The 23,506-nt window shown below is 42.5% G+C and overlaps 2 protein-coding genes across 2 annotated transcripts; one reads left to right on the top strand and one right to left on the bottom strand.

The window, feature by feature from the left end:
- Positions 1 to 250: 250 nt before the first annotated feature.
- Positions 251 to 1,762, bottom strand: LOC121798187 (uncharacterized protein At4g19900-like). Its single transcript, XM_042197067.1, has one exon. It carries the CDS (start codon positions 1,594 to 1,596, stop codon positions 424 to 426), a length of 1,173 nt encoding a protein of 390 aa, XP_042053001.1. The 5' UTR covers positions 1,597 to 1,762; the 3' UTR covers positions 251 to 423.
- A 17,967-nt stretch (positions 1,763 to 19,729) lies between these two features.
- LOC121770873 lies at positions 19,730 to 20,719 on the top strand. The gene has a single exon (XM_042167687.1). It carries the CDS (start codon positions 19,730 to 19,732, stop codon positions 20,717 to 20,719), a length of 990 nt encoding a protein of 329 aa, XP_042023621.1.
- The last annotated feature ends 2,787 nt before the right edge of the window (positions 20,720 to 23,506 follow it).

Genomic DNA, 23,506 nt, shown 5'->3' with positions numbered 1-23,506 from the left:
TTTAGGTAATCATAGAACAGTCCGACAAAGTTACAAAGTAGGACATGGGAAATTGAGAATCATGCATAAGAAAATACTACTAATAAGAAAATTGGTGTTGCTTTTGAGTCAGTTGCTTCACAGGGGAGTTTTAATGATGAAAACATTATGCAGGGCTAATATTTTTAACACCAATATATAGTTTTTGTCAATATGAATAAAAAACCATAAAACATGCAAATATATATCTATAGGAAGCGGACATGAAAACTAGCATAGGAATCAAATAGAGACAAGATTTCAATTATATATACTGCTGGAAAACAAATTATCTTAGAAATTCACAAAAATGTACCAAAAAAAGATTGGATTATACCCATAAATATTAATCAGAAATCTGCACATTTGGTTGCCATGGAAATTAATGTAGCTAGATTTGCCTCTTCATGAAGTCCAAGAAGTAGGCTTGCTGCATACTACACAATGATCATAAATCAATCTCTCAATAATGCTCCCTTCTTCAATCTCCACACCACTACTCTGGCTATTCCACAAGTGCACCCCATAAGTCGACCTGGTTAACTGTCGGATCTTCGCCCTGACCCATCTCTCACCCACTCGGCCACTAGGCCTAGCGAAAAACCCGGCCACCTTCCCCCACGAGACCGGGTAGAAGGCCACGGGCGGCAAGATTGTGAAGTTATAATAAAACTCATCTGTTTTAGCCAATTTCTCTACCACTCTAGAGACCAAATATGGACCATTATGACCCCATACATTCCCATCAAAAGTTGAAGCAAATTCCTCCATGAATTTATAAAGAATTGGATGATTTCTATCAAATACAAGAATTGCATTATTCAACCTTGTCCAATTCCCAAACATGTCAACACTCTGTGCACCAATTGAGTTCCTTAAACCCTCCAAATTCTTCAAGATTATGAAATCTGTGTCCAAATAGATGCCTCCATACTTGTACAAAACTGCAAGCCTAATCAAATTAGATAGATTCTGTGGGAGGGGAATCTCACCAGGATTCTTGATCCCTTTGTTTATGTCATTAAACCAAATCTCAGCAGGGGTGTCCTTGATCAAATCCCACAAGTCCGGAGCCATTGCTCGAACGTGAAAACCACGTTCGAGCAAGGGCTCGAGAATCTTGAGACCGTGATCCGAATCCATGGTTTCGGACAGGATGATCAAACAAATGGAGGGGTTTGTTTGGAACAAGGTTTCCAGCCCCAAAAACTCTCTTTTTCCGTACGAATTTAGAGGGGAGATCCATGTCATGAATGCTTGAACTTTGCAGTGATTCGTGCGGAAGAATTCTGTAACTCTGGAATCGAATCTTCTTGTCGGATCAGATTCCGAGAAGATTCTCATCTCATTAGGCCAAGTGAGAATCTTGGCCGTGGAATCTGCTTCTGTGATTTTGAGGACTCCTGCTGCGGCTTGATGCGTCTGCAGCAGATTAGGAACATTCTCGAAGGAGTTTTGGTGGATTGGGACGCTGGAGAAGATGGTGTCGGAGAAGATTATGATTAAGATGATGGATGCGAGGGAGATGGTGGAGAATAAGTTGAATTTCATGTATGAAAATCTTGAAGAATCAATCATGGTATTACTAAAATTGAGAGGGAGAGATAGAGAGAGAGGAGAGAATTGGTTTTCCTGATTTGTGGAAAAGTGAATTGATTTTGGAGTGAATAGGTTTCATGGCGGCTGAGGAATATTAATTATTACAAGAAAAAGATTAGATTTTTAATGCAGTATGTGATGGAGATTAGTGCTGGGGGTTTGACTGCATGTTTATGAAGTGATTTTGGGGTTGGAATTGATCAATTTTTTTGGTTTGGGGAGACTTGGAGATGATGGAGACTCTCCATAAAAAAAAACAATTGAGACTTTTCTCTGGCTAATGGAGTATATAGTATGTAATTGGGTGTGGGACACTTTTTAATTATTTTATGGAAATTTTTTGGATTTTTTAGTTAAAATGTGAGAAATTATAATGTAGAATTCGTCATCGAAACAGCGATTTCTATATTAAACATAATATTATAAACCTTTCACGGCTCCACCCGTTAAATGTTAATAGTCTTGTTATTAATTAAGTTAATTTGTGAGGTTTACTAACTTTTTTATTTATTTATAGAGTTATTAATTGATTAGCTATAAAAACAATATTTACCTAGACACACACAAAACCAAAATTATTTCAACGAATCAATTGTATAAAATTTTGTAAATCCTATATATATGGTATGGTCGTAAATTTCTTACAGTTTTACACCCTCGAAATGCACTCTTGTTGGTTCGTGTATTAGGGCGATTCATTCATTCAATTCAATTCATACATTTTTAAAAAAAAAAAACGTTTGCATTTATCTTTTTTTTATAAATACCAATCATCACATTTAATATCATTTTACTAACCATTTGCTATTCGAATTTCAAATACTTAATTTTTAATTCTGGAGAGATAATAGTATAACGCCTACGAGGCAACAAATTTCCAAAATTAGTATTATAACTCATACATCAATCCGATGGAAATTATACGCAATAATATCCCAGCCTAATATATAATTAACGCCTACAAGGAAACAAATTTGAATAATCATCAAATATAATATACATTTCGTAAATATGACGTAATAATGTGTATCGAATTGATTATTAAGCTCTAGTTTGCTCAAGAATAAATTATAAACTTTAGCATATTTTATATCATTTGAGAGTTTAATTCAATTTTTGTCATGTCACGTTATAAACAATTATACTTCAACTTCCTCCATTCCGTTCAACATAGAGAATGAGTTGGAAGAATATTTTTATATCCAGGAAAATTTAATTGAATTACTCCATATATATCTAACTATACATATATAAAATGGAAATGTTGAGAATAATACAAAAATGTCATTATAATATTTTAATGAAATTGTTAAACATAAATGGCTTTATTGTTTTTATAATAATTGGGAGAAGTTAAAATGAAAAGGTTTTGGAAGTGAGAAGAATTTTTGTTTTTAAGTGATGGAAGTGAAAATATTTTGAAAAAGGAAAAAAGTAAAATGTTTTGAAAAATATTCTAATACTATAAATTAATCTAAGATTTCGTTCTATCTATTTAATTTTCATTAATTTTATATTATGTTTTCTAATGATTTAAAACTCTAAATAAAGAAAGGAAAAGCAAAGTGAAGTGAAATAGTTGCACAAAAGTTATACTAATACTGAATGCAATTATTTCATTATATGGCTGTATGATAATAGCATTCCGTTATATGAAAAAATTCATCAAAAATTAATCAAGAACAATAAATGCCAAACGTTGCATATTTTCTATAAATTCTGATTTTGACACAATGCCAAACGTTGTATATTTTCTATAAATTCTGATTTTAGTAATCAAAAGTGTCATTTGTGAAGTAATTTTCAAGGTAGTGTAATAATAATGTCTTGCATATTTTCTATTAATTCTGATTTTAGTAATCAAAAGTGTCATTTGTGAAGTAATTTTCAAGGTAGTGAAATGATATCTTATTTCTCAGCATTATGATTTTATATGTGTTTTTAATTATTTTATTTTGTCTTCTATGTTTGCCTTATTTCAGTTTCTTTTCTTTCTTTTTTGTTACTGTATTTTTTTCAAGAGAGAGATCAAAGGGAATGCGTCGGGCTAAGTTGGTATAAATTGTAAACAACTTGGTGTATAGGGATTATAAATTGGAATAACTTTCCATAACTAAATATACTCATTTTTTATGGGACGGACGAAAATGCAAAGTACACATATTTTAATGGACGAAGAGAGTACATGTTATTAAAACATACTGATGAATCGGCGAATTTTTGATGGTGATGAATGCAGGAAGATGCAGATCACGACACAGAGATTTTACGTGGTTCGATTTACTGAGGTAAATCTACGTCCACGGGAAGAAATGAGGGCAGAGTTGTATTGCTTGATCTGTTTTATTACAGCTTACAATACAGACTTGCTATTTTGTGTTTTTTCTCTAGAAAGCGAGAGAGTCTCACCCTATCTATCTGATCTAGGTTCTATTTATACATTAAACCAAGATCGTGGCATGCAGCCATTTACTAGGTAGTGGATGTCGTGGAGATCGTGGCGATCTTGCATGGGTCCACTATCCTGCATGAGTTAATGACTGCTTGACACCACTAAATAGATCGTGGGTGTAGTGGAGGTGGAAATCCTGCATGAATCCACTATCTCCTAGTTCGGTCGAATACTGAGACCGAACTGCTGAATTATTGCCGAGCAGCTTTTGCCGATCTGAGAGTAGAGCTTGATGCCGACCTGAGAGCAGAGTTTGATTGGTTGGCTTTTACCGAGCTGTAGGCTGGGGCCGAACTCTTTGGTTGTGCCGAACTGAACTCTTTAGTCATGCCGGACTGATACTCTTTAGTCATGCCGAACTGATACTCTTTCTTGGGCTTTAGGCTGATGGGCTTTACTGCTGTTGGGCTTGTTTAGTACGTACTCCATCACTACACCCCCCAGAAAGCGAAGTGAATTACTTCGGCATTCTGGATAAAGGTACGGGGTAAGTCGATGTTTGTCCTTGGTCTTATGAAGTGAACTCTTCTTTGACCGGACTCGTCTTTGGTCTGATGAAATAAACATCTTTGACCGGACTCGTCTTTGGTCTGATGAAATAAACATCTTTGACCGGACTAAGCTTGTGTCCTAATTTGGCGAGTTTTATCGCTCGGATCGGACTTTCCGTTGTCCTAATTTGGGGATCGGACTTTCCCTTGTCCTAATTCGGCGAGTTTTATCGCGTGGATCGGACTTTCCCTTGTCCTAATTCAGGCAAGTTTTATCGCGTGAATCGGACTTTTGTTGCAGTTCGTTTCAGACGAAGTGCTTGATTTTTAAGCCGAATTGTGGTCTTGTATCCTCTTTAGAAGCTTGGACTTCACAATCGTTGGCTTATTGCAGCTCGTTTCAGACGAACTGCTTGTTTAAGCTGAATTGTGGTCTTGTATCTTCTGTAGAAGCTTTGACTCACAATCGTTGGCTTGTTGCAGCTCGTTTCAGACGAACTGCTTGTTTAAGCTGAATTGTGGTCTTGTATCTTCTTTAGAAGCTTTGACTCACAATCGTTGGCTTGTATATGTTCTAAGAAGGGGATCAGCCTTCGAAGAACAAGATACCTCAGTAACATTTGTAAGAGACGACACGCACATAAACAGACAAAACGCATATAGACAAATAAAAAGCACATAGAGACAAACAAAGACCAAGCAAACCAAATAAAGCACATTGACCGAACAGGACTCAAGACTGACTGACCGGACTGTCTCTTACAAATGGAACTTTTTGAGGTTGGAAATGTGCCATGTTCGGGGTACCTGTTCTCCTGACATGTGAGCCAATTTGTAAGACCCTTTGCCGAGGACTTCTGACACCCGATACGGACCTTCCCATGTGGGTTCGAGCTTGCCCAGCTTTTCTGCTCGGCTTACTTCGTTGTTTCTCAAAACGAGATCTCCCACTTGAAATTGCAGCTTCTTCACCCTTTGGTTGTAATACCGGGCTACTTGCTCCTTGTACTTGGCTGCTTTTATGCATGCCAATTCTCTTCTTTCTTCGGCAAGATCTAGCTCGGCTCTCAGTCCGTCGTCATTCATTTCTGCTGAGAAATTTAGAGTTCGGGGACTGGGTACGCCGATCTCCACCGGAATTACGGCTTCAGTGCCGTACACCAGACTGTACGGAGTTTCACCGTTGGAGGTTGTGGGTGTAGTTCGGTAGGACCATAGGACTTGAGGGAGATTTTCTACCCATTGTCCTTTGGCTTGTTCTAACCGAGCTTTTAACCCTTTCACCAGGATACGATTTGTTACCTCCGTTTGTCCGTTTGCTTGTGGATGAGAGACCGAAGTGAACCGCTGTTGAATATTCAGCTCTTGGCACCAATTCTTGAACGTCTTGTCGGTGAACTGAGTCCCGTTATCCGAGATGAGGATGTGGGGTATGCCAAATCGGCACACTATGTTCTTCCAGACGAAATCCAATGCCTTCGAGCTCGTTATCGTAGCTAATGGTTCAGCTTCCACCCACTTCGTAAAGTGGTCCACGGCAACGATTAGGAATTTCATTTGCCGAGGAGCTTGAGGAAGTGGTCCCACTATGTCTATGCCCCATTGCATGAAAGGCCAAGGGCTTTGCATAGTGGATAGATCGGTCTGCGGCATCCTTGGGATATTTGCATGGATTTGGCACTTCGGGCATGTCTTGACGAGCTGCACTGCTTCTTGTACCATGGTTGGCCAATAATATCCCCATCTCAGAACTTTTTTAGCTAAAGCTCTGGCTCCGATGTGGCTACCGCACGATCCTTCATGAACTTCTCTGAGGATGTAGTCCGTCTCTTCTGGTCCTACGCACCGCAATAACGGCTGGAGGTAAGACTTTCTAAAGAGGACTCCTTCATGAAGTTCGTACCGAAGTGCTCGGCACGTGATCTTCCGAGCTTCTCTCTTATCCTCGGGCAATTGTCCTTGATCCAGATACTGTAATATCGGCGTCATCCAGTTCGGCGAGCTGGATATTGAATGTACCTCGGCTTCATCAATGCTTTGATGCATTAATTCTTCCGCCTTTGAGCTCGGATCTGAGGCCAACTTACTTAAGGTATCTGCTCGGCTATTTTCCGCTCTGGGAATGCGGATTATCCGAAAATAGGAGAAACTTCGGCTGATGCTTTGCGCTTTGTCCAAATACTTCTTCATTCTCTCGTCACGAGCTTCACTTGTACCCAACATGTGATTTACTATGACTTGTGAATCACAATGGACTTTGAGAGATTTGACGAGCAGACTTTGCGCTAACTGGAGTCCGGCCAGGAGGGCTTCGTACTCGGCTTCATTATTAGTAGTGGGGAATAGGAACCGAAGTGAGTAGGTTACCTCGTGTCCGTCGGGAGCGACGAGTAAAATACCAGCTCCACTTCCCATCTTGTTTGAAGCTCCATCTACGAATCCGCTCCAGCAGTCTGGCGGCTCTACTTCGGATTCCAAGGGCTGTGCTAGTTCGGCATTGGCAGAATTTTTCTGTTCGGCAATGACAGGGATTGCTTGATCGAACTTGGCCTCTGCAAGAAAATCTGCCAAGGCTTGTCCCTTGATGGCTTTTCGAGGTAGGTACTCGATTGAGTGTTCTCCCAGCTCTATGGCCCATTTGGCGATTCTGCCTGATGCTTCTGGCTTGGTCAAAACTTGCCGAAGAGGCAGATCGGTTAAGACGCATACCTTGTGAGCATAGAAGTATGGCCGCAGTCTCCTTGCTGCATTTACTAACGCCAGAGCAATTTTTTCCAGAGGTTGATACCTTGTTTCTAGACCTCTTAATGCTCGGCTTGTAAAGTAGATGGGAAACTGCTTTAGGCCTTCTTCTCGTACAAGCACCGCGCTGATGGTTTGATCCGATGCCGCTAAGTATAAGAATATTACTTCGGCTTCGGTTGGAGCAGAGAGAATAGGAAGCTCGGCTAGATAACTTTTGAGCTCGTCAAAGGCCTTTTTCTGCTCGGCTCCCCACTCGAATTTTGGTGCCTTTTTCAACACCTTGAAGAACGGCAGTTGCTTTTCGGCTGCTTGGGAAAGGAATCGATTCAGTGCGGCTAGACATCCGGTTAGCCTTTGCACGTCATGTATGGACTTCGGCATTGCCATGTTCTGAACGACTTGAACTTTTGAGGGGTTTGCCTTGAGTCCGTCCTTTGAAACCCAACAGCCCAGAAACTTTCCCGAATCTACCAAAAAGGTACACTTTTGGGGATTAGGTTTGAGGTTGGCTTTCTTGAGCACGTTGAGAGTGGACTTGAGGTTGTGCTCGTACTCCGAAGTGCTTTTGCTTTTGACGACTATATCGTCAACATACACTTCGACCTCCTTTCCAATCAGGTGCCGAAAAAGCTTGTCTACCATCCTTTGATAAGTGGCTCCGGCATTCTTTAAACCGAATGGCATCTTTTTATAAGCGAAAATGCCGAAATCGGTAATGAAAGCTGTTTTCGGAGCGTCACTCTCATCCATCAATACTTGGTGATATCCTTTGTATAAATCAAGAAAACAGAAAATTTCGAAGCCGATCAAAGCTTCTACTTTTTTATCTATATTCGGAAGGGGATAGCAATCTTTAGGACAGTGCTTGTTTAGATCGGTAAAATCTATGCACATCCGCCATCCTCCTTTTTTCTTGATCATCACAGGATTGGCCACCCAAGAAGGATATTTCACCTCGAATAGTACATCCGCTTTTAGTAATTGGCGGACTTCGTCATGGATGACTTGGCTTCTTTCTGCCGCAAAGAGTCTTTGCTTCTGTTTTACTGGCCGGATTGAAGGATCAATATTTAACCGATGAGTGATTACCTCGGGGGGCACTCCGGTCATGTCCAACGGAGACCATGCAAAGACATCTTTGTACTCCTTGAGGAGCTGAATGGTCTTTTCCCGGAGTAGAGGCGTTCCTGCGAAGCCGATCTTGACCGTTCTGGATGGATCATCTTCGTATAACTGAACGGTCATTGAGTTCGGCTCTGAAGTGACTTCGGTCATCTCGCTTGCCTTTGACTCCGGTTGCTGTGATTGCTATGCTTGATGGTGCCGAACTGATTGCTCGGCACTTTTAAGCGCAATCTGCAGACATTCTTTTGCTCTCTTTTGATCACCTCGGATGACCGCTATCCCACCTTTAGTGGGGATCTTGATGGTGAGGTGATAAGTAGAGCAAACGGCCCGAACTGTGTTGAGCCAGTCTCTCCCCAGGATGATGTTGTACGGGGACCGAGCTTTCACCACAAAGAACTCGATCATCGTATTGGAGCTTGTAGGCGCTTTTCCCACCGTGATCGGAAGGCTGATAATACCTTCAGGGCGGGTGTCCTCCTGGGCGAAACTTTTCAGAGGAAGTGGAGCCGGACTGAGCCGAGCTGGATCCACTTCCATTTTATCGAAACATTCTTTAAAAAGAATGCTAACTGACGCTCCTGTATCCACAAATACTCTGTGGATCAGTTTGTTTGCCACTCCGGCTTGAATGACAATAGCGTCTTGGTGAGGAGAGATGGCTGGGACGGGATCGACATCTGAAAATGTAATCACTTCGTCTTTCTTCAGCCTTTTATGTGTTGGCTCCTCTTGATTGGAACCTCTGCGTTCTGCTTTTAGAGACGACTTAGTCTTTCCGGCAGGGAGAGCATCAATAGTCTGGATTACTCCATCATATTGCGGCTCGTCGTCGTCTTCGGGATCCTCATGCCTTTTCGGATCCTGAGGATTGCAGTTCGCACCTCTCTGCCTTTTGTTCTTTTTCGGCTGCTTGCTTTGGTATTTTTTTAACGTTCCTGTTTTCACAAGAACATCAATACCTGCAGCCAAATTTCGGCACTCCTCGGTATCGTGACCGTGGGTTTGATGGAAGGAGCAATATTGATCCTGAGGTCGCCGCGCGGCTGATTTCGTCATCCGCTTTGGTCTTTCGAACATATCGGAATGTAGTTCGAAAATTTCCGCTCTTGACTTGTTCAGCGGTACGAACTGAGCGGGCGGCTTCTCGGGATTGAGACGGGGTCCCAATCTGTCTTGCACCGGAGCCCTTTGAATTCTTTCAAATGGAGTCCGGCGAGGATGCCCCCGATCGCTATGATCGGGCTTCCTTCTGTCTTCTCGGGACGATGAGCTGTCTAACGACCGTTTGCGATGGTCTGCCTCATCGGCCCGGGAGTACTGGTCCACAATGTCCCACATTTCCTGAGCTGTCTGCGGACCGCACTCAACGAGCTTCCTGTAGAGAGCTCCGGGCAGGATTCCATTTTAGAATGCCGAGATGACAAGCAGATCGTTGAGATCGTCTACTTGCAGGCATTCCTTGTGGAATCTTGTCATAAAGTCGCTGATTTTTTCGTCGCGACCTTGACGAATGGAAAGCAGCTGAGCCGAAGTAATTCGGGCTTCCGCTTTCTGAAAGAACCTCCTGTGGAAAGCATCCATTAGATCTCGGTAGGATCTAATGCTGCCTTGAGGAAGGCTGTCGAACCATCTTCTGGCGTTCCCGATGAGCAGCTCGGGAAACAGCTTGCACATGTGGACCTCGTTGAGACCCTGGTTCGCCATGTTATATTGATAGCGTCCCAAGAAATCATGAGGATCCACGAGTCCGTCATAGGTTATCGACGGAGTTCGGTAGTTCCGCGGCAAAGGAGTTCGGGTGATATCGTCCGAGAACGGGGTCTTTAATGCTCCGTACATGGCGAACCCGACATCTCTTCGGTACGGAGGAGATGGAGTTCTCCTGTGGTTCCGGTACCGAGGAGGAACTGGAACATGTCGGGGTTGAGGATTCTTTCTCCTGGAAGACACGTCACTACTGCGGTAGTGACTTTCATGTCTGGATGAGGAGGGAGAATCCGCCGTTGTCTTCTCCGGCTGTTGGCTTTTCTGCAGGAAGGTTAAGAACTCCTCCTGCTTCTCGGCCAAGAACAGCTTGACAGCTTCATTTAAATCGGGCTGCTGGGAAGACTCGGTGCGATGACTCCTGGAGTGGCTTGTTCCTCCTTCGTGAGAACCGGAGGTAGATGTCTCCCGAGGCCATTTTTCAGACCTGCGAGCTGGACTAGCTTCCTCACGGTGATCACGAACGGTATTACGGGTGGTATGTGATCTGGTATGCATTTTTTTTGGGGTGGAAAAAGGGTCAAAAATTCGCTTTATCACAAATTTGGTTCTCTGTTTCCCACAGACGGCGCCAGTGATGAATCGGCGAATTTTTGATGGTGATGAATGCAGGAAGATGCAGATCACGACACAGAGATTTTACGTGGTTCGATTTACTGAGGTAAATCTACGTCCACGGGAAGAAATGAGGGCAGAGTTGTATTGCTTGATCTGTTTTATTACAGCTTACAATACAGACTTGCTATTTTGTGTTTTTTCTCTAGAAAGCGAGAGAGTCTCACCCTATCTATCTGATCTAGGTTCTATTTATACATTAAACCAAGATCGTGGCATGCAGCCATTTACTAGGTAGTGGATGTCGTGGAGATCGTGGCGATCTTGCATGGGTCCACTATCCTGCATGAGTTAATGACTGCTTGACACCACTAAATAGATCGTGGGTGTAGTGGAGGTGGAAATCCTGCATGAATCCACTATCTCCTAGTTCGGTCGAATACTGAGACCGAACTGCTGAATTATTGCCGAGCAGCTTTTGCCGATCTGAGAGTAGAGCTTGATGCCGACCTGAGAGCAGAGTTTGATTGGTTGGCTTTTACCGAGCTGTAGGCTGGGGCCGAACTCTTTGGTTGTGCCGAACTGAACTCTTTAGTCATGCCGGACTGATACTCTTTAGTCATGCCGAACTGATACTCTTTCTTGGGCTTTAGGCTGATGGGCTTTACTGCTGTTGGGCTTGTTTAGTACGTACTCCATCACATACAATATGTCGTGCATCGCACGGTAGAGATACTAGCTGGTTATCCATAGAAGCAAAACCTCTTAATCTCGGAGTATATTTTCTTCATTCCAAAATCTCAGGAAAAACTAAATTGTTTTTTTTCCCTGCAACCATGTTTCATTTGTTGGAATCTTGAATTTAAGATGTCCGGTCAACGATGTTTGACCAATAATAAATGTGACGAGACATTTAATTTTTGGAAATTAAATGATATAGCGTCGATCTACGTTCCGCGTAGATGACCGTAGTATATTCACTTTCTCAAATCCGATTCCCGATGAGTGACAAATAGTGGATAAAAGTTGGTCACATTGTAGCTTTTGATAAAGCTATGAGTTGAAAGTGTAGGGAGTAATTAACTAGTGTTAATTATCCCACATAGGAGATGAGACACATCTTTAAATGTGTATTTATAAAGTGACTTATTACACTTAGTAATTATCGTGGACTAAGATGGGTGAAAGAGCCCACACGCGCGCCGAGCCGTGCCCGTGCCCTTGGACTTGGACTTGTCCCTGGATCCAGACTTAATGTTTTGGACCACCTCAGTTTTGGGCAGCAGCCTGATCAACTCGACATGCTGCGCCCTTGATCAGCAGCCTGATCAACTCGGCCTGCTGCGCCTTGAGCGATGGCTTGACCAGTGTCTTGATCAAGTCACGAAGTCCCCATGTGACGGTTGAACTAGGGCGTGTACAACATCTAGATTCAACGTCGACCACTCTAGCTTTCAAACTCGTAACGGTCGGCGGTTACAGGCCCGCCATGATGACAGCCATCAAGGCTGAGTTGACCCCGCAGTGGACCAAGCCTATAAATAGGCTAGTCATTCCTTGCATTAGTATATAGAACAACATACGAACATACTCACAAGCATCATACTCTCTCTGCATTGTCTTTCTTCCCAAAGCTCTGCCCTCTCCTCTTCCAGTTCACCGGAGCTCTGTTGATTGCGGTGCTGCTTCACCAGAGACGTAGCCATTTTATCTTTGGGGACGACACGCCAAACTGAGAGCACTACCGGGGCGTATCTCATCTTGCGGAAAGAGGTCTCCTCGACTCGGCTAAGTTTAATTTCCTTTGACAGTTTTGATTTTCGTGTAATTTTCAGTTTTCAGTTCTTCCTTCTTGGGTTGTATTACGTCCGGTATTGTTTATCTCTTGTAATTCCAGTAAGAAGGATCCCAACAATCGCAAGACGAGATAGGACTTGCCTTTGAAGGAATTTGGATATCTAAACTGAACTTAATCACTTCCGAAACTTATTACCTTTACTGGAGATGTCGACTGAATCCAACACCGTCGCTGCCACCATCGCCGCCGCATCTCCATCCACCATGTCGACCACTGCACCGGTCAACACATCGTCGATTCCGAGATGCCCACTCTCGGGCGCCATCCATCTTCATCAACAACGCCTTGGGAGTTTGTTAACCCCCTTAGGCCCACTGGTGGATCCACCTCGAGTGGATCGGTTGGTTCCACTTTTAGTGGTTCCTTCGGATCCTTTAATGGATCGAGTGCTGGGGCCTTCGGGTCTCACACGAATGCTAGGGCCTTTGGGTCTCACGCGGGTGCTAGTTCCTTCGGGGCAGGTACGACCATGGCGGGCTCTATGCCCAACCTCAATAGTGGGGCTCTATGCCCAACCACGTTGTTGGCTCCTTCGGGGGCAACGGAATTGGTTCTTTCCATGGACCAAGTACGGCACCTTTGGCACCAAGAATAATGTCACCTGCCGAGAAGCCACCAAAGTTTGGAGGATCTGACTTCAAAAGGTGGTACCAAAAGATGTTGTTCTACTTGACAACATTGGGCGTCGCCAACTTCCTCACAGAAAACGAGCTGCCCGCGCCAAACGATCAAGAGACTAGGCTCGAAGTCATGGCGGACTATGAAGCTTGGAGAAAAGGAGATTATCTTTGTAAAAATTTCATTCTAAGTGCTTTAGATGATAGTTTGTACAATGTATACTCCGTTGTAACCACATCAAAAGAGATGTGGGAAAGCCTAGAAAGGAAGTATAGCATAGATAATGCTGCAGGTACTAAACAAGTTGTAGCATCCAAATTTATGGACTACAAGATGGTCGACTCTCGACCCATCATGGAGCAAGTTCAAGAGCTCCAAATGATCATCCACGCACTAGTGGCTGAAGAGATGACCTTGCCCGACAAATTCTTAAGGTGCACGATCATTGACAAGCTTCATCCCAGGTGGAAGGACTTCAGGAGCTATCTCAAACACAAGCGAAAGCAGATGACCCTTGAAGACTTGATCGTGAAATTGCGCATTGAGGCTGATGTGCGCAAAAGCGACCAGAAGGCTAAGGGCTTTAGCCCACTTGAAGGCAAAGCCAATCTGTTGGAGCGGGGCGGTCCCTCCAACAAAAGCCCTCGCCCAAGTCAAAAGGATAAAGGGAAAGGAAAGCAGTCTGCAAAGAAATTTGAAGGCGAATGCTTCAAGTGTGGCAAAACTGGCCACTGTGCCAAAGACTGCCGCAGCAAGAAGAAGAAGCTGGCAGCCCGCGTCGTTGAGAAGGAGTACCAAGATTGGGATGAAAATGACCTCATTGCTGTGGTCACCGAAGAAGCCAACTTGATTGAAAACAAGGGAGGCTGGTACATCGACACTGGAGCAACTGCTCATGTTTGTGCCGATAGAAGTAAGTTTTCAACCTATAATCCTGTTGATAGGAGGAAGATCAACATGGGGAATCAAGCATCATCCAAAGTCAAAGGAACTGGAGATGTGATTCTCAAAATGACGTCTGGCGTCTCTGTCACGCTGAAGGATGTACTGCATGTGCCCGACATCCGAAAGAACCTAGTCTCTGGATCTATACTAGTTAATAAGGGTTTTAAACTTGTATTTGAATCCGATAGGTTTGTTTTGTATAAGTTTGGAAAATCCCTCGAAAAATGTTATGTAACCGATGGGCTCTTCAAGCTTAGTGTGGCTACGCGCCATGGTCCCAAGCATTTGGCTATCAATAACACTGCGTCTACTTCCTCTTACTTGATTGAGTATTCAAACTTGTGGCATTGTAGATTGGGACATATAAATATAAACGTCATTAAAAGATTAGTAAATCTTGATTTACTAAAGGCAAATGAAGTTTATAATAAAGATAAATGTGAGATCTGTCTTGAAGCCAAAATGGCTAAGTTACCGTTTCATTCAGTTGAAAGAAACACTAAACCCCTTGAATTAATTCACACGGACATATGTGATTTAAAGATGGTGCAAACTAGAGATGGTAAAAAGTACTATATCACTTTCATAGATGATTGCACAAGGTATTGCTACATTTATCTTTTAAGAAGTAAAGATGAAGCAATAGAAACGTTCAAAAATTATAAGAACGAAGTTGAGAATCAACTTGGTTGTAAAATCAAAACAATTCGAAGCGATAGAGGAGGCGAATATGTAGCCCCGTTTGAGGAGTTATGCAACGCAGGTGGTATAATTCATCAAACAACTGCTCCCTATTCACCCCAATCTAATGGGGTTGCAGAACGCAAAAATCAAACTCTAAAAGAGATGATGAATGCACTGCTTCTGACTTCAGGATTACCACATAACATGTGGAGAGAAGCTGTTTTGACAACCAACTATATCTTGAATAAAATCTCTCTCAAAGGAAAAGATGGTACTCCTTATGAGTTGTGGAATGGAAGGAAGTCATCCTACAAATACCTCAAAGTGTGGGGTGTTTGGCAAAGGTGATGGTTCCTCCGCCCAAAGAAGTTACAATCGGACATAAAACGGTTGATTGCATCTTCATTGGATATGCACTTAATAGTAGTGCATATCGATTTGTAGTCCACAAGTCTGAAATACCGACTGTGACCGTGGGAACAACAATTGAGTCAAGAAACGCGGTATTTCTTGAAAATACATTTCTTTGTAAAAGGAAGGAAAACATAGCATCCAATTCTGAGACAAGAATTGAGGATGAAACCACTAGTTCTAAATCAGCGGATGAGGAACCTGAATCGCGCAAGCGTGCAAGGCCCGATCCAAAGGATACAGTACTAAGACGTGGTAGTAGGGTCAGAACACCAAAAATATTTGGTCCTGACTACATTGCTTTTATGTTAGATGAAGAACCAACATCTATAAAAGTAGCCTTCGATGGCCCAGAAGGGCTACATTGGAGAGAAGCTGTTCAAAGCGAAATTGATTCAATTTTGCTAAACCACACTTGGGTGTTGGTAGATCTACCTGAAGGTGAGAAACCTCTAGGTTGCAAATGGGTACTTAAAAGGAAATTTAAGGCCGATGGAATAGTGGATAAGTATAAAGCCCGACTGGTAGTAAAGGGTTTTAAACAAAAGGAAGGACATGACTTCTTCGATACATATTCACCTGTAACAAGGATTACATCTATCCGAGTGCTTCTCGCTATTGCTGCATTGCACAATATTGAGATTCATCAAATGGATGTAAAGACCGCGTTTTTAAATGGTGAACTAAAAGATGAAATTTATATGGAACAACCCGAAGGGTTTGTAGTACCTGGACAAGAGAAAAAGGTATGCAAGCTTGTAAGTCTCTATATGGATTGAAACAAGCGTCATTGCAATGGCACTTGAAGTTTGATAATGTGATATTATCAAATGGGTTTAAAATCAACGAGTGCGACAAATGTGTCTACATCAAGAGCACTAATAACGGCAATGTTATAGTGTGTCTATACGTTGATGATATGTTAATCTTGGGTAACAACACTCAAGTAATTAACGATACAAAGGTCATGTTAAAGAGAAACTTTGACATGAAAGACATGGGTCTAGCCGATGTAATTCTTGGAATGAAGATTCTAAGAACGTCTGATGGAATCATCTTAACACAATCACATTATGTTGAGAAGATATTGAATAAATTCAAAGCCTATGATGGCGCGCCGGTTAAGACTTCAATTGAACTCGACGTTCACTTGAACAAGAACAAAGGCGAGCCTGTTGCACAAGAAGAGTATGCACGGGTCATCGGGTGCATTATGTACTTGACTAATTGCACTCGACCTGACATTGCTTGTGCCGTGAACAAGTTGAGTCATTACAAGAGCAATCCAAGCAAAGAGCATTGGAGAGCTCTCGTGAGGGTTTTGAGATATTTAAAACATACTCAAAATCTTGGACTACACTTCTCGAGATACCCCCCGATACTTGAAGGGTACTGTAATGCAAATTGGATATCCGACAATAGAGACTCACTTTCAACAAGTGGATACGTCTTTACTATTGGGGGTGGTGCTGTATCATGAAAATTGACAAACTCGTATTTATAGTGTTGTGATTGGTATGTTGATGTGCATAATTGTTGAGTTTGTGTGCTCAAAATGGTTATTTCCAGCCAATTACTATGTGTTTTGGAGTTCGCGTGTTTGTTGAGTGTTTTAGGCAAAAGTAGGCGAAAGTGGAGCAAAAATAGAGCCACCCGGTCGGGTGAATATCATGTGGTTAAATGCCACCCGGCTGGGTGTCAACGCAATGCCTATCGGAGTCCAGAAGCTGCCAAGTGAGTGCGACCCGGCCGGGTGAATTTCCTTTGCAACAATTCCACCCGGCTGGGTGGCTATTTTATAACGTGAGGACTCCAGAGACTTCTACCCGACCGGGTGGATTTTATATTGAATAATTCCACCCGGCTGGGTCCGTCGAACTGACGATTTTTTAATCCCGACGCGATTTTAGAAGGGGAAAATAAGAGAGAAGAGCTAGGGCAACTCGAATTCATTCTCTCCCTGCCGCAAAAACACACACTCTCTCTCTAGGAAGCACTCTTGGAAGAAGATTGGAGATTCAAGCTTCAATTCCTCCGCCAATTGTAATCCGTATCATGAATTTCGTTGTTTCCCTTGGTTTTTATTTGTTTTCTACTTTGAACATGAGTAACTAAACCTTTCATGTAGAATCCTTGGTGAAGATGCATTGATTCATAGTTTTCCAATTGATTTCGTTTTATCTCGCTCTTGCAATTGTTTGAATTATTCTTGTGCTTTTTCCTATCAATTGCTTGATCACCAATTGGGAGTGTAGGGTTTCTTAGAGTAATCGGGAGATGAAATAATTAATCTTGAAAGAGGAATAATTCACACCTTTATTCAATAAAACTCGGGAGAGTTGAGATTCTGAGTGGGATCATTAATCTAATCAAACTGTTAGGAGTTAGGTCTAAGAATTAGAAGGGGACTTCAATTATTACACCTAATCTACGGATTTCTCACCTCGGGAAGGGGTTTATTCTACAATTGTGATTGATTCAACAATTCTGGAGACTTTAAATGGTAAATCGGTTTTAATTGGGTTAGGCTCTAAGTTGTGCATCGGGTCCTTGAATTCTGCATATTTCTCCATCATCTTACACAACTTGCTTAATTGCTTTCTTGTTTAAGTGTTCTATTTTAATCTCTGCATTTACATGTTTTCAGTAGTTGTTAGTTTTAAAACCAAAATTTCTGATCGTATGGATAGTAGTTGAAATTAGTTCGTGGTACTTAGGTTGACACTTAATTATCTCTGTGGGATACGATATACTCTTGCTTGCTATTTGCTACGATAACCCCGTACACTTGCGGGTATTATTTGGGTAAAATAAAGTTGAGCAAGTTTTTGGCGCCGTTGCCGGGGACAATTTTGTGTTATATAGCTTGATATCGTGATAATAATCAAGATTACTACTTCAGATTTTACTGCTTTATTTTTCGTTTAATTTTTTTGAGTTCTCACATTTGTGTTTCTTGTTCAGGTGTATGCACATACGTTCTAAAGGCTTGCCTCTAGAACCTTTCGACTGTGAGATCGAAGCATCGAACCGGAAGAGGAACGCATATAGGAGGCTCACGCAGAAAATTCACACTTCTTCGCCTACCTGCACAGGAGCATCATCAGATCAGAGGGATCTCTCACCCATCCGATCACCAGTTCAGGATCATATTCAGTTTGATCCCATTTCTCCCAGTCTGATGGAGAACGAAGAGGGTAACAACGGCCCACCACCACCTCCGCCCACTAATGCCGAGCATCTACGCCAGTTGGAGGAGCTGCGTCAACAAGTCAATCGTAGACCAGCTGTGGTGCCTGTGCAGAATCAATACGCCTATCATGGAGTGGCACAACCACCTGTCAACAACAACATCAATGCCAATAATTTTGAGCTGAGGAGAGGACTGATTCAGATGGCAGAGAATATTGCTTTTAGGGGCAAATCCACAGATGATTCGAACAAACGTATCACCAAGTTCATTCAGATCTGCAACACAACAGATGAGCAGGTTCGACTAAGGTTGTTCCTTTTCTCTTTAGAGGATTCAGCAAAAGACTGGTTGTAGAGTTTGGAGCCAGGATCAATTACAACATGGGATGCTATGGTGGAAAAGTTTTTGGAAAATTTCTATCCCCCGAGTGAGGCTATTAAGAGGCAACATGAGATCATTGCCTTTCAGATGAACCATGCAGAGAATATTAGAGAAGCATGGGGGAGGTTCAAAGCCTTGATGAAGCGGTATCCCAACCATGGGTTAACCCCGATAGTGCAAGTCATTACATTCTTCAAAGGGTGTGTGCCTGAAGCACAACGGGAGTTGAATTTGAGCTCAGGTGGAAATCTTCTCAAGAAATGAGTGAATGAAGCTATGGAAGTGATAGAGGAGCTTGCATCTAATGACGAAGGATGGAGCAACGACAGGAGTAAAGTGCATATGGTGGCTTATACTACAGATCATGATCCTATGAACGCCCTATCCGACAAGTTGGATGCGCTGACCATGAAATTCGACTGCATGGCAATGGGACAACCGTCTCAAGAACCCCAAGGAAATATGGAGAACGTGAACTATGTGAATCAAGGGGGCAACAACCGGTACTACAATAATCACATCCCCAACTTTCAGGGTGGAGGATATAATCAGTTCGGGAACAAAGGGCATCCCAATCTCTCTTATGGGAACCCCAATAATACTCTGCAACCACCCCCGGGATTCACAGTTATTGATGGAGTGGTTAATTATCAGAAGAAGATGACCACGGAAGAGATATTCAAGTCTTTCATGCTACAGTCCAACAAGCGACATATGTGAAAAGTATGGCCACTCATCTGAAGAACATCGACACATAGATCAGCCAGATTTCCCAGACTGTGAGTACCATTACTCAATCGGGAAAATTCCCTTCGGACACCATCATAAATCCCAAAGATTGCAAAGCTGTGCAGTTGAGGAGTGGAAAAAGTTATGAGGGACCTGCAATGCCATCAGAGGACAAAGTAATGGAAAAGGCACCTGAAGAAGAGGAGTTAGTCGAGGAAGTTGAGACCGAGACAGTACAGATTACTTTCCCACCTAATGAGAACGTGGGTCCAACTCTACCTACATTACCTGCAGCTCACACTCCCACTGACGTGAGGAATCCCTATCCTCAACGTGTGCAGAAGAAGAAGACAGTTGCACAGTTCTCGAGGTTCTTAGATATATATAGGAAGGTGCAGATAAACATCCCATTGGTGGAGGCACTACAGCAGATGCCCAGCTATGCCAAGTTACTGAAGGATGTGGTTTCCAACAAGAGGAGATGGATGGAGTATGAGACGGTGAATTTGACTGAAAGCTGCAACGCCATTATTCAGAAGAAGCTGCCAGCTAAACTGAATGATCCGAGAAGTTTTACCATCTCTTGCATAGTGGGAGATTGTCAAGAAGGGAGAGCGTTATGTGATCTGGGGGCGAGTATCAACATGATGCCTTATTCGTTCTTCCAGAAAATGAAGATTGGAGTGCTCAGACCCACTACTATATCACTGCAGATGGCTGATAGAACAGTGTCATATCCGAAGGGGATCGTTAAAGACATACTTGTCAAGGTCGGGGAATTTATTTTTCCAGCCGACTTTGTAGTACTTGATATGGAAGAAGATAGGCACGTCCCACTTCTCTTAGGCAGGCCCTTCTTAGCCACATGGAGAGCACTGATTGATGTGCACAAAGGAGAACTTACTCTCCGACTGAATGATGAGAGTATCACATTTTCCATCTATGATGCGATGCAGAAATATGATGATGAGGATGCTTGGAGGTTCAAACAGTGTAACATGATCAAGGTGATTGATGATTGTGTGAGAGAGGTAGCCCATGCTATCTCTTATAAAGACAGGCTCGAGCGATGCCTATCGCAGTCTTTACTGGCTTCAGACAATCTGCAAGTGTCTGAATTTACTGAGGAGCTACTTCATTTTGTGTGAGCTCTTAATTCTGGTGGGGAGATTCCAAGAAGGAACAACAAGTTTTTATCTCTCAAAGATCCGGCAGATGAGGAAGAGAAAGAAGAGAAGAAAGAGGAACTTAAGTTGTTGCCTTCACACCTCAAGTATGCTTTCCTTGGAGAGAATGAGACGTATCCGGTAATTGTCTCCTCAATACTTACTCCCACTGAGCTCGATAAACTGCTGCGAGTACTCAGGAAGCATAAGGGAGCTATAGGGTGGTGTAACGCCCGTACTTTTTAAAGTACTAATTTAAAATATGTCATGAAATAATTAATAAAATTATTTCGGATATTATGCTTCTCGTTAATGTGCTTTGGATTGGAATGTCGTGTTTATGTGTTTGATGTGAAAAGGGACGTACTTTTTATTAAATTGTGGAACTTTGGGAGACATGTTGAAAGTCTCGTTGAAATAATGATGACGATTTTGCTATGCTTAGCAAAATGGATGAGATGTTTGAGATGGATTTTATGGTGCTTGGCGCGCATAAAATCAAGGAACGGTCGAGGAAATTATATTTGGAACAACACCAAATATAAGTGGTTGCGTTGGACGATTCTATTCGTTGTGAAGACAAGATAACGAATTAATTAAAGTTTCCGTGAATCTTAATTAATAGAAAGAAATGCGAGAATGTAAAGTATATATATTTTGGGCTTCTCAATTAAATTAGAGTCCAAAGGATTATATATAAAAAATGGCTTTGGGCCATAACAATTTAACAAGTCTAACAAATAAAGAATTTTATAAACTTGGGCTTGCAATTAAACAAGCCCAAAACAAATTAAAGTATGGAAGCCCAAATTTCATTCCAAAAATGTGGGAGTAAGCCCAAGTAATTCTTCTTTCTTTCTTTTCTTCTTCTTTCCTCCTTCTCGGCCGGTTACTCCTCTCACATGGAGACCCTCCAATTTCCAACTTCTTCACCTTCCCCCTTCCACCTTCAATTCTACCACCCAAGAGTCACACGAGTTAATACATTAGCCACTTCAATCCTTTTCTCACATTATACTTCACAACAAGAAAAAAAAAAGAGAGAAAGGGAGCCGAGAGGTAGAGAGAGTCAAGAAGAGAAGGAAGAGGATTTGCTACCATTCTTGCCCATCTACCACCAAGTTCAATCTTTTTTTTTGAGGTATAATCCTTATCCAATCCCAAAGCATGAATTTTTGTAGAAATTTCATACATTATTTTCATACATCCACTCCCACAAGTAATTCAAACAATTTAACAACTAAGAACCAATCGAACACCGCCGTACTTAATCGAAAACGCGAAAGAACTTAACTTTGTGATAAAAATGTATTGTGCGGGACGTTTCGGAGTGGTTCTGGGCTGGTTCGGAGTGTTTTCAGGGAGGGAGAAATCGCCGGGGGTGGAGGGAGGCGCCGGCAGTGGCGGCAGCGATGGATGGCAGAACCGCCGCCGACCCTGCGACGGCCGACCATCGGCTGGACTCCGGCAGCAACCCCGACGACTCCAGCAGCAACGCGGCGGGCAGCAGCGGCGACCAGCGACTCCAGCAGCACCGCGGCGGGCAGCAGTAGCGACCAGCGACTCCAGCAGCAACGCGGCGGGCAGCAACCCGGCGGCGACGGCGGCAGACTCTGGCGGTGTTGAGGAGAAGACGACGGGAGAAAGAAAATGAGGGAGAGAGACGTAGAGTGAGAGAGTGGAAGGGAAGGAGATAGGGATGAGAGGAAGATAAGAATGGGGCTTTGTTTTTGTTGGGCTTTTAATTTGGGCCTTTTAATTTAATTGGAAGGTTTATCAAAAGTTAGGCCCTCTTTAATTTATTTGGGGCTTCCTAATTTAAATTGGAGATATAACATGTGGAAATAATTATGTTTTAGGCCGATAATTAATTGGGATGAATTATTTAATTAATTCCGAAATATTTTGAAGGATGAATAATTTTATCCCAAGTCCGAAATAAAATAATTTCGAAGAGAAATAGTTGCGATCAATTAAGTATGCGCTTAAATAAATTTTTTTTAGAAATTTATTTTGACGTCACGGAAAATACGAGGAGTCAACGGAGGAAAGAACGAGCGTAAGCGGCTGACCAGCGTCGCACGTGACGCCTTGGGCGGCCGCCGAATAATTAAAAATGCACGAAAACCGAGAAAATGTAATAAAAGCCGTTAATTAGAGTGCATGCATCCTAAATATCTTCGTTACCAAGATTGATGGGTACTTTATGTATTTTCCGAAAAGGTGGTTCGCATAGCCGCTAAGGTCGAAACGAGAAGCTACTAAGGAAAACTCTAAGCTTTTGAGGTGGGCTATATTACTTAAACTCTTTTAATTGCAATGATATGTATATGGTGATATAAGGGTGGTTTGAATGTTATGTCATTCCGTATTTTTCTGTTTTGAATTGCCTATCTGATTATCTACTAGAATAATATTCTACTAGTCTTTGATGGTTAACGAATTCGAGTCTAACTAGGTCTAAGCCCTACTTAGGCTAGTGCACTGATGGGGATCGTGAGCCGTCCTCTAGGTCGGCCGGTCCAGTGATCGAGTTTGTGGCCACATTCTCGTGTCACATGATGGTTCAGATATGGTATATGATGGAGGATGATGATTGTCTACGCAGACACTATTTTAAGGAATGATTTTAGTGGTTCTCGGCTCTTTTAAAGTAAAACCCGAGTTTCACTCAATGATGGCTTGACATAATTCTGTCGATAAATGTATTTCGGGCATGAGTTCACTGAGTGCATCAAGTACTCAGCCCCTGCATATGTTTTCCCTATG

Source organism: Salvia splendens, chromosome 1 (genome assembly GCF_004379255.2).
Source record: "Salvia splendens isolate huo1 chromosome 1, SspV2, whole genome shotgun sequence".
In the NCBI taxonomy this organism is placed as follows: domain Eukaryota; kingdom Viridiplantae; phylum Streptophyta; class Magnoliopsida; order Lamiales; family Lamiaceae; genus Salvia; species Salvia splendens.
This window is presented reverse-complemented; position numbering and strand designations above follow the sequence as displayed.